We start from the raw sequence: 12634 nt of genomic DNA on the forward strand, positions 1-12634 counted from the left end.
AAAATACAGAGAAGAAGAGTTCTTGATGCTGTGCAAGTACTGCTAGAACACTGGTTTGTTATCAATACTGTTTTGGTCACAAATTGAAGCGTAACAGGATAGGTGCTGCCATTAAGAAAATTAACCCTGATGCAGTACGTAAAAGAAAACATGGAAGAATAAGAACTGAAACACTGAAAAACAGAAAAATGATTTTATCGGGGTTGGAGATTCATGATCCTTGAGGTCCCTTTCAACCCAGGCAATTCTGTGATTCTGTGATCGTGTACCTGACTGTAAATTAAAGCATAAAGTTCTAGTTTTATGACAACAGGGAAATGAGATAAAAGCCTCGTCTCTGCTAAAAATCCTCTGTCATGAAAAAGCCCACCCATCTTATACTTGCAGACATCTGATCACAACTAGACCAGAGTACGATTAATATAACTGGATTAAAAAACAACAAAACAAAAACAAACAAAAACAAACAAACAAAAAAAAAACAATAGCAACAAAATACATGTTAAGTGCTTAATTTTAAGTGATTTTTAACTTACATTTACTTCATAGATGCAACACAGTCAAGTCCAAGCAGGTGGTGTTGCTTCATGCTGTATTTTAAGCTTAATGTAAGTACTTGCATTTTATTACAAAGGATTTTATTTTATTCACTATTCTGTACTCCGGGTGCATTTTCAGAGTTCTGAAACTAAGTCTGGTTAAATAATGAAAGAAACGTGACTTCTTAATATGAAACATGTTCCCCATTTGACTTAAAAAACATGAGGAAAATCTGATGTAACAATAAAAAGCATCTTGAATAAAATAATATATGACATTTGAAATATCAGTTTTAAGAAAACGTACTGTTTTTTTGCTAGTGTTAATTTGATAATTCACTGAATTTATAGCTCCTCTAGCAGAGATCAAGTTCAAAAGCATTAAACTGGGGAAGATATGCACCCAGTTTTTACACATCTCTTTTGCTTATGCAATACAATTTCTTTCATGTTAGGAGCCTGAAGCAGAAAATATTGTGACAGTGAGGTGACAGAAATCAAATAAAGGCATGCATTAGCAGACTGCTATGGACTTATGGAGATGCAATTATTCTCTGTTAGATTAAAACTTTTTAGAATTAAATATTTTTTATAACCTCCATGTACATTAAACTTCAATACACAATAAAGTAATTTCATCCCTCTTCCCCAAGGAATTCAGATTATATGACAGGAGCATACATCCAACCCAGAACACAATACAGTCTTTTTTTCAAGTATGCGAAGATATAACAGAAAACAGGGAATTGGCATTTTTCTGGGTTTTTCTTTCTGTTTATATTGAACTGGAGAAAAAAAAAAATTGCATTTGATTTTTTTTTTTTTTTTAAAGAACTGAACAATCTGGTACATTGTCATTTTTGAGGAAGGGCACATCATATTCAATAATTTTCTCCCCCTAAATCAACAAATAGTCCTTTTCTTCCAAATAGAACCCAATGTGTTTACTTATGGCTTGATTCCATTCTAGGTTGTTGGGTTTTTTTTTGTGTTTTTTTTTTGTTGTTGCTTTTTTTTGTTTGTTTTTTGGAGCCTTTCAAAAAATATTTCAAGTCCCTTAATGTAATCTAGGAAATTGATATATTATTCAAGCATTGGATAAGTTTTGTTATTTCCTCTCTTCTAAGTGAAGAAGGAATAGTGGACTCAAACTGGCCTGAAGCTGATAAATTAGCTGTCACCTAATAAAACTCTCTAGTTCCAAATGTATCTGACACTGACGCTTTGCAGTTCTGCTCAGAGGACTTGCAGGAATAGATATATTCCACTGTGACAGGCTAACAATGAGGTGTTATGCCAACACCGCGGAAATAATTTTCCATCATTTCACAACAAATTCTGTAGAAGTAGAATAGTGCAAGACCTTCTGTCAGATTTAGGAGATTTTCTCCCCTAACATGGATTTAGAAAACAGGGATCTGAATATATATTCAATATACATGGACTATGCAGCTAGTGCTAAACTTTAAAAACTGCAATGTTAGCCTTGGTGGAAAGTACAAGAAGTGGCAATTCTCTGACTCTTCCAAAGAATTTGGCAGTGAAGGATTTATATTATAGACCAGTGTCATACTTCTTTCCTTAATTAAAAATGTTTTAACTTTTTTTTTATTATTTTCCAGAAGTCTGAATTCAACCATCTACAACCTCTGAATGCCTTAATAATTTAATACAACCTCTGAATGCCTTACTAATTTTTATTATCTGAATGTATGGAGATTTCCTTTTGCCAGCTTATTTACTGCCTACATCTATGTTTTTAACAGAGATGTGCACAGGAGCTAAGCCAAAGAAGTCATATAAAAGTATTAAGTTTTATATTTAAATTTCAGATGAGTAATTAATTTATACAGAATTATACTTTGCTAAAAGCAGGTTGCTGGCTCTTAAGTCTTTGACTTTGAAAATAACAGTATTCAATGTCAATTTAGCCTACGGTATGAACACTCAATATAATCAGTAATGTACTATAATTCTATGAAAATTATTTAATGGCAGTTTCAGCTTCCTAGCTGGATAACAATTCATTTTAACCATCCATAATTCAATCAGATTACATCTTGTTTCACATATTTTAATGGATGCTTTCTTCTGGTTATTTTACAAATTATATATGCAAATGATGTATTAAATAATTGATGAAGTACCTTGTTTTGCTTGTAGCTACGAGTGATGCTTTTCTCCACAAACATACTTAGGCAGTAGTTCTCTTCACAGCAAGATTTTTTGCAGAGTATTTTAAAAGATATTTAAACTCCTGCAGTGATGAAGGCTTGCTTGAAAAGACCAAGTATAATTTATTAAACTGATTTATGAAGTAATTTATACAATCTAGTAGAATAGCATTGTAGAATTTCATTGCATAGGGATACTCCTCTGAAGAGTCTAAGTTCTTTAATACCTGGGCAAGTCTGTATTATTTTATTTAGTGATAGAATGAAGTATATCCATGTTATTATCCTTCCTGTTTTAATAAAGCTTTATAAGACTGTTAGAGGATAACGCTGTAGTGTTGAAGTCAAATTTTATCCTATAATATTCAGTAAAAAGGGAAATAGAATCATTAAGTGCTTCTTATATGTATATTGTAAATGCTATAATGGAATACTATGGGCTATTTATTTATAATCATGTACACCTATATAACAGATATTTTTAGCATTAAAGATTTCAGGATTTCTCCCTTTATCTAATGTATACAATTGCCAGTGTTTTAAGTATTACTTCCCTCTTTCTTTATTTTTAACTGAATATTCATTTTAGTATTCTTGTAAAAAGGCCTTTGGAAATAAAATGGGATATTTGCACTCATTAGGCCCACAAAATCTTTATTTTTAAGATTCATGTTTCCTAACCTTGTAATTATTACATAAATAAGTTGTAAGCTATCTTTTTTCCTTGTTTGCAGAGAAAAATGCTTTCCTTTTCAACTTGTAGGATTTAAAGGTATGCAAAACGGCTTTAATGATTGAAAGATCTGAAGAGTTCAGAATACTTTGCAGGTATTAAGGAAGTTTCACCTGGGCACACAAAAATATTAACATTTTCAGGATGTGCAGTCTAATATATTACCTATGCAGGGAGCAACTTCTTTTGAGAACACCAAGAACTCCACACAGAATTCCTATAGAAACTAATAGGAAAGAGACATCTTTATCATAGGGCTTAATAGTCTGGTTTGGTTCCTTCTAAGGAATCTTACTCTCAAGCTTATTTTTTAGAAAACCTTTTCTTGGTGAAGTCTCAGTTTTCTTCACAACAGAAGTAGTATATCTGCCACTAAGCAAAAATGATGAACTGGTGAATGTGCAGGAACAGTCAGAAAAGAGCTACAGATGAGTAGTGTAAGTTTTTACTGTTATATTGCAGTGTTTTATACAGAATCTAGAAAACTGAAGTTTTTAAAGGAAAGTACTAGGACGGAAGTAAAGGAAAACAATATTTAGAAAAGGAAATTCAGAGATACACAATTCAGAATTTCTCTTTTTAAAAGGCTCATAGAGATAATACTACAGAATGAAATGTTTACTTCCCTCCAAAATGGTTAGGTAAAGGAAGTCTCTTGATGTGCTATCCTTTTCTTATTCTTGTTCCATATTTCAGAATTATGACAAACTGATTAGCCAAGTGTCAGAAAGGATGAGTAACTCCTCCCTCCTCCACATCAAGGACTCGTTCAGAAAACTTACAAACACTACTGTGTGCCCCAGAATTTAAAGCATTCCTGAAAGCTATTAATTTTGATAATTGCCTTACTTATTTTAGCTGAAAGTGTGACCAATCAAGGAGATTTATTTAATGTTTATTTCTCCAGCACTTTAAAATTAGCTCTGGGCTGATTGTGTATGTGCCTGAGGAATTTTCAGCTGACGAAATCTACATGCTATCAAGATTTATTTTTTTTCTTTAACTTCAAAAATGTCTCTATTTTATCTTTGCCTATATCTTTTTTAAAATATAGTTTCATGTAATATTTCAAACATTCTCAGTGAAAAACAGACTGTATACAGAGAACTCTTGATCAGACAACATCCAAAGCACTGGATATCTCGATACTTTGATATAGAAAACCTACAGCCACTTGTGTAGTTTATTAAGCATCTTGTTTATTATCGGGGATCAATCTCCCAATGTGAAAATTCTTATAATATGGATAAAGGACTACATAATATGTTTGATTACTGTTCCTGCTCTCTGCAAAACTTCACTAAGTTCACTAAAAGAATTTAGAATTTTTGGAGGGATTTTTTTCATTACAGGTGTATTTTAAAAATAATAACACAGAATTGTTAAACAGTTTTTCATTCTTTCTGAAATACTTTGGAAGAAAAAGATACTAAAATTAACCTGCAAAATAACACAATTTGGGGAAATAATGAATAAGCTAATTTAAATATTAAACAGAAAAATAATAAATTTATATTGATATCAAGATCAACTTTAAAAGTCATTATAGAAAAGTAGTCACAGAATCATAGAATCATAAAAAATCCCAAGTTGAAATGGACCCACAAGAATCAAAAAGTCCAACTCCTGTCTCTACACAGGAACACCCAAAAATCAGACCATATGACTGAGAGTGCTGTCCAGATGCTTTCAGTACTCCAACAGGCTCAGAGTTGTGATTCCTTCTCTAAGAAGTCTGTTACCCAAACACTCTTCTGGTCATTAGTAATAGTTTTACCTTTTATAAACGTAACTCAAGGATCCCTTCAGAAGTCATCTTGTCACATTTGTTTTTGATTTATTTCTACATATTGATATTTTTGAAGTGTAAAAGATCTTAAATAGATTGTTCCTTACTAAGGAATATGAACAACCCAGGTGGGAAAATTTTATTTAAGTGCAATTATTTAGTCCAATGCTGTCCTTCTTAACAACATTTTCTTGTATTGACTGAAGAGCAAAACTAATCTTCACTTTGTTTCTATCAGACATTCCTTCTTTCTCACACAGAATTAGCAATGTAATCCTCTTTTCATATTAATCACTATAACATCAAAAACATGTGCCATTAATTCATCTTAATGTGCTGCAACTAATCAACGCACAGTCTGTGAATTCACTCAAGTTTTGGGTCTATATGGCCAATATTATTAACTTAAAATAACCCTTTATAGATCTTTGGGATAATTGTTTGGATAAGCTGCAGCTAAATTTTTAGAGGATGTATTAACCTTATTCATTCAAAAACATGCTTTTGAAAATGTTTTAAGTGTACTTTTTTGCTATTCTGAAATATTTTCAAATAATATTCAATATGAACCATTAACATGGCACAACATGAAAAATATTTTTAAATAATCACTCAGATTTCGTTTGTTCACCTTCATTGCTTTCCAGACTGTGAACATTCCCTGCAATTTACTGTGCTCTACAGCTTGAGCCAGTGTCTACTGTAGGAGGCAATGCAACAGTCTACCTTGCATTTTGACAAAGCTAACTCAGGAAATCAGCTATCCCAGGCACTTCTTGTCACATCAGGGGCTACTGGGCCTTTTGTCCAAACCTTTCCTGTGCACTGTTCCTGAGCTGCTGCAGGCTGGACAGGGCCAAAGAGTCACAAAGGTACAGGGCTGCAAGTCAGCAGTTACAGCCCCGAGGTCTAAATATTCTGTAAGCTGGTGTCTTGAAGAAAGAAAAACCTGTACTTGCTTCTTTGTACATGGAATGATCAACAGAAACTGCAGAAAGATAAACTTCAGGATTGCCTAGAAAATAAACCTTTTCTAAAGACTGTGGCTACCTATGGTTTGTCCTCAAGACCTACTTAAAATCATAGAATAGAAAGGACCTACAAGATCACTTACTCCAACCATCCTCCTATCACCACTGCTATCACAAGCTACTTAACTTCGCAACTCCTCATCCAGAAGTCTCTTGAACACTCCCAGGGACAGCAACTCCACCACCTCCCTGGGCAGGCTATCCCAGTGTCTGACCACTCTCTGACAGAAAAAGTTTTTCCTTACATCTAATCTAACCTCCTCTGGTACAACTTGTGGCCTCAGGTTACCTAGGGTCCTGTTTGTTGCCTCAGAGAAGAGGCCAAACCTCTCCTCATCACAACCTCTCTTCAAGAAGTAGAATGAAATGAGGTCTCCCCTGAGCATTCGCTTCTCCAGACTAAACAATCCCAGCTCCTTCAGCCACTCCTCCTAAGACTTGTGCTCCCTTCATCAGTTTTGTTGCTTCTCTCTGTACATGTTCCAGGGCCTTGATGTCTTTCCTGTAGCAAAGGGCCCAAAACTGAACACAGTACTCGAGGCGTGTTCTCACCAGTGCTGAGTACAGGGGGATGATCACCTCCCTGCTCCGGCTGGCCACACTATTTCTAATGCAGGCCAGGATGTTGTTGGCCCTCTTGGCCACCTGGGCACACTGTTGGCTCATGTTCAGCTGAGCATCAACCAACACCTCCAGGTCCGTTTCCTCTTCACAGTCATCCAGCCACTCATCCCCAAGCCTATAACGCTGCATGGGGTTGTTGTGGCCAAAGTGCAGGACCCAACACTTGGCCCTGTTGAACCTCATCCCATTCACCTCAGCCCAGCAATCCAGCTTATCGAGATCCCTCTGAAAGGCCTCCCTACCCTCAGGCAGATCAACACCATCTTCCAACTTGGTGTCATCTGCAAACTTACTGAGGGTGCACTCAATCCCCTCATCTAGGTCATTAATAAAGATACTAAACAAGATAGGCCTCAGTACCAGCCCCTGGGGGACACCACTTGAAACGGGTCACCAGCTGGACTTTACTCCACTTACCACTACCCATTGGGCACAGCCCTCTAGCCAGTTTCTTACCCAAAGGAGTGTAAACCTGTACAGGCCATGGGCAGCCAGTTTCCCCAGAAGAAGCCTGTGAGAGACTATGTCAAAGACTTTGCTGAAGTCATGGTAGACTACATCAACAGCCCCTCCCTCATCTACCAGCCTGGTCACCCAGTCACAGAAGGAGATGAGGTTGGTCAAGCACAACCTACCTTTCATGAACCTGTGTTGGCTGGGCCTGATCCCCTGGGCACCATGCACATGCTGTGCGATCTCACTCAAGATGATTTGCTCCATTACTTTCCTCAGTACCGAGGTCAGGCTAACAGGCCTATAGTTCCAAGGATCCTCCTTACGGTCCTTCTTGAAGATGGGAGTCACATCAGCAAGCCTCCAATCCTCTGGAACCTCTCCAGTTAACCAGGAGTGCTGACAGATGGACGAGAGCAGCTTGGCAATCACCCCTGATAGCTCCCTGAGCACCCAAGGGTATAGCCCATCCAGTCCCATGGACTTGTGACAGTCCAGATGGAGGAGGAGCTCTCTGACTCCACCTGAATCGCTGGGGGTATATTCTGAGTAGCATCCCAGACTTCCTGATCAGGGCATAGAATGCCCAGAGGATAACTGGTCTGGCTACTAAAAACTGATGTAAAGAAGGCATTGAGGATCTAAGCCTTCTCCTTGTCCTCAGTGGCCACATTCCCTGCTGCATCAAGTATAGGATGAGAATTATCCTTGGTTCTTCTTTTGCTGTTGATATATTTATAAAAGGATTTTTTATTGTCTTTTACTGCAGTGGCCAATCTGAATTCAAGTTGGGCTTTTGCCTTAGTAACTTCCTCCCTGCATATCTTAGCTACTTCCTTGTAATGTCCCCAGGTAGCCTGTCCCTTCTTCCAGAGGACATACACTCTCTTTTTCTCCCTGAGTCTAAACAGTAGTTCCTGGCTCATCCACACCGGTTACCTACCCCTACGACTCTCCTTACAGCACTCAGGGACAGCCTGTTCTTGCACCTTTAACATTTCCATCTTGAGGTGCGTACAGGCTTTACCCTTAAGAAGGAGTCCCTTTCCTCTTCACAGTCATCCAGCCACTCATCACCAAGCCTATAGCACTGCATGGGGTTATTGTGGCCAAAGTGTAGGACCCGGCGTTTGCCTTGTTGAACCTCATCCCATTCACCTCAGCCCAATGATCCACCTTATCCAGGTCCCTCTGAAGGGCCTCCCTATCCTCAGGCAGACTGACACTCCTCCCAGTTCGGTGTCATCTGCAAACTTACTGAGAGTACACTCAACCCCCTACTTTATGAAGGCTTTTCTTTCTGCATGCACAGGATGCCCCCTGTAAAATCCTTCTACTGTTGTTCTAGTGCTCAGATGTCTAGAGGTAATAAATAACCTCTGACAGAGTTGCTGGACAGAAATATTGCCATGAAAACATATTGACACAAGAGCTAACATCAGATTTATATTTTTCATCCAGTCAGTTACAATGCCAGCTATAGTCAGAGTAGTTTTAGGAAAAGTCTGCAATCATTAAGGAGATAGCCTGTGGGGTTATTCTGTTTTAGAATACAAATGAGTGACAGGATGGATGAAGTATTTCCTTAGAGAATATTATCCATATACATAAGAATGATAAGTAAGGAAACAAAAGTGAGTAGGCTAAGACTACAACTAAACAGATCAATGGTAAACCAGACAGAAAATAATTTGCTTCCTCTACACAGATTTGTAAACTAGAACTCTCTTATTGCTCCTCTTGAGAGACCAGTTTAGATGACCAAATGAATTGGATTTGGTCAGTGTTTGTGACAGCCTAAGTACTAATGAGAAACAACTGTGAGAAAGAATCTATCAAAGCTGCCCATTTACTTTTTACTGCATTTACTTTCTTGCAGTTAACTGTTCCAGAAATTTGTCTAGTGTACTTAAGCCCCCAGTGGGCCTGTTCACTGGTGAACTGGGACAATATTTTACTTCAAATATCTTTCCAATTTCTTTGCATAAATTAATCATTATTCAAATACACCTGCCTCACTTCTGTTTCCTTACAGTGTAAAGAAGGGAAAAAAAAAAAAAGCAAAAAAAAAAGGAAAAAAAAAGGAAAATCCATTTTGTTTTCCTAGGGAATGACACATAATGTAATGCTGAAATAAAGCATTCAGGAAACTGGGCAAGTTTGGGGGGAGACAGGTAGTCTTTAATTTACTTTTCTAGAAATCTGCTCATTAGAATCAAATGGAAATATCCATTGTTAAATAGGAATTCATAGTTGAATTCCTAATTACCTTTTCCATCTACATGATTTTTAATAAGAAAAATAGTTAAAAACTAAGGGCTTGAATCACGTGGAGCACAAAAAATATATCTGAATCCAACTATTTGTATTTTAATTTAATCATTTTTGTTTGTTTTATGTACATGAAACTAATAATAAACTGACACTCATGTAGAAAAGTCAGACATGATTTAAAGCTTCAGAAATCAAAACACAAAGAAATAAAAACAAAGGACATTATAGTTGAAGTCAACAGCAAACTGCCTTATAACATTTTTTCCACAGCCTTACTTCCATTTCCAATAATTAAACAGTGTCTGACAGCATGTATTGTGAGTGTAAGTAGAGATCATACAGCTCCTGAAAATAACTTATAAATAATGAAATCATCACTCAGATACAAACACCAAAGAGAAATAATAACTTTTTCTGCTACACCTTGCACAGAAAGTTTGGAATGCCACACCATCAATGTGCAATATTTAAAGCAGAAAAATATCATGCCTCTTTTGTTCCCTTGAGCATACCAATACACTCATTTTGCATTAAATAGTGCACTTCAGAAACACAGAGACCAAATTGTATCCCCTAGACATTACCTTTCAAGACACTCATTCTCTCTGTACTTGCAGAATCTCATTGCAGCATGCAATGAGGCAAATATTGCCTGAGTTTCACTCCATTGAGCTGAATGTTATTACAAAAAGAATCAACTTATTCAAATATGTTTTAGTCATTATACAAGCACTTATTAATTAGTTTTGGGTGCTTACCCTCCGGCTTTTTTTAGGCAAAGGGACTCTCTGCTTTCCAAAATATAAAAAATATATCTTTTTTTTTTTTTTCTTTCTTTTTTCAAGACTGTCCTGATTAATGGAGAAATAGCTCTCAAGACTCTTGTCAGAATGTTAGTCATTCAGGGAAAATACAACATATATACAAAAATAGCCTCACTATCTTACTGATAACTTCTTGTTTTTATCCTCACACTACATATGGGGAAAGTGGTTCAGAAATGTACTAAATAGATGTCATTCCAGAGTGCACTAAGCATACAGTGAAGGGAAGGTGATGCTGTGATTTCCATCCCCTTGAGAAGCTAAGAATTGCAGCAGTTCTTAAACACTGCTGTGCTGCATCACAGGACTATCAAGAGGCAGTCACTAGGGCATACAGTGTGATAAGGAAGGGGAAGAATTAGATCTGTGACACTAACTGAGGAGAAGAAAGTTATGTGCAATCCTCAATCTATAAAATGCTATGGTGATTTCATGGCCTCACTGTACTGATCTAACAAAGTCAGTATGGCACTGTTCTTCCTGGACAGCTAATTTGTCTTCTGAATCTCTACATTCTAAATATTCCAAAACATTAAAAGGATTTTTATTTTACATATTCTTTTTATTTTTTTCTGGCATTACAATGTGATATTCTGCATTCTACATCCTTCGTATTATCAGCAGAGTTCTAAATTCATTGACATTTGATAACTAAACAACCATTTTATGACTACAGCTTCTCAATGTTTCTCTTTCTGTATATTCATTAGAGCTCTAAAAATATATGTTCAGACTAAAGATAATGATAGAAACAACTTACAGACAGAATTTTTGTGATTACTGTCTTTGCTGGGCAACATCTTGACTCCTCTTGATTTCAGTTCAATTGCTTTTTTCACTGACAAAACAAACAAAGAGAAAGAAAATAATATATTATTAAATCTTGTAGAAAGGAAATGCGACAGTCAAATCAGATATTGCAATAACAAAAATGCAATCCATAAAACAGATTGAAATAACTGCACTTTCTTTGATAATCCAAATGCGCTTTTACAAAAATACAAATATTAATTATATTCTGCAATATTTTGTTTTTAAGAGACATTATCAGGTTTTACAATATTTTGCATTCGAGTGCCCTTAAGATCAAAGAGAAGAAAAATCTGTCCTACTTACATTTATGAAATAGCAATGTTTGCCACTGCACATGGCAAATCTTTAACATTTTTAAAATGTATTTGGAATGTACAGTACATTATATGCAGATATCCAAAGACCACTAGCTATCATTAAGAAAGTCACGTAATTATTTTCATCTGATTCATTCTTCAGCAGTAAATGTATTTTTAATTCTGTCTCCTGAAATGGTTGAAGTTACACAATTACAGTATTTACAGTTTGGATCAACTAAACACTTCTGAATCTACAGGAAAATTTAAAATAAATTAGAAAAAGAGCTCTCGAGGAGTCAAGTTTTGAGAGAAAGGACAGATGCATTACAGTTTTTAACTGTTTTCTCTATTTAGACAGCTGAATGTATGATAAACTCCCCAGTTATCCCTAATAGGATGGTAGGACATGATAGGAAGGATCAGAAGCAGAGGAGGAGGAGGAGGAAGAGATGAAATTTGTGCAGCTACATGCCAAGGAAAAGTGTGAGACTGAATCTGAATTTGTATGCTAGGGAAGAGAGCACATTCACAGGAAAATCATTAGTTCTGAGGCAATTGAAAATAAAATCAGATACATAGAAAAGAAATATGCACCAGTCCTGGAAAATTCAAAGCAAAGTAGATAGTGACTGACTTTCAGTGTGTATAAGCCTCTAAAGGTAACATCACAATGCATGCCTGTCAGTTACAAAAAAAATAACAAGTAGTCCTTTCCCAATTCATATTAGATAACTTCTAGAATTGGCAGTAGTTTATGATCTTAGAATTCACACATTTATCCTAGATACAAATATAAACAAAAATAAACTGAAACATTTTAAAAATGGGATTTGTACTGTGTACCATACAGATACAAAATAACTATAAAAATTAATACAGCAAATTATGTTATACTTTTTTTTTATCTATGTAGGGGACAAAATTTATATTTGCTATAGCATGTATTAATCTGTATGCAAATATTTCTGGAACGTTATATAACAGGAGAAGTCTTCATATATTACATCAGAAGTGTGATTATTTTGTGGGGTTTTGTGTGAAGTTTTTTTTTTTATTTATTTTGTTTTCTTTTTCTGTACTG

General features: G+C 35.8%; 1 protein-coding gene across 3 annotated transcripts in view; it reads right to left on the reverse strand.

Moving 5' to 3' along the window:
• The window catches only part of CSMD1 (CUB and Sushi multiple domains 1), a 994481-nt gene that overhangs the window by 320718 nt on the left and 661129 nt on the right, over nucleotides 1-12634 (reverse strand). For all 3 annotated transcript variants that reach the window (XM_048936946.1, XM_048936944.1, XM_048936947.1), the window contains one exon: nucleotides 11202-11279. In XM_048936946.1, the coding sequence (XP_048792903.1) occupies nucleotides 11202-11279 (78 nt within the window). The remainder of the gene's footprint in view (nucleotides 1-11201; nucleotides 11280-12634) is intronic.

Source organism: Lagopus muta, chromosome 2, assembly GCF_023343835.1.
Source record: "Lagopus muta isolate bLagMut1 chromosome 2, bLagMut1 primary, whole genome shotgun sequence".
Classification (NCBI taxonomy): Eukaryota; Metazoa; Chordata; class Aves; order Galliformes; family Phasianidae; genus Lagopus; species Lagopus muta.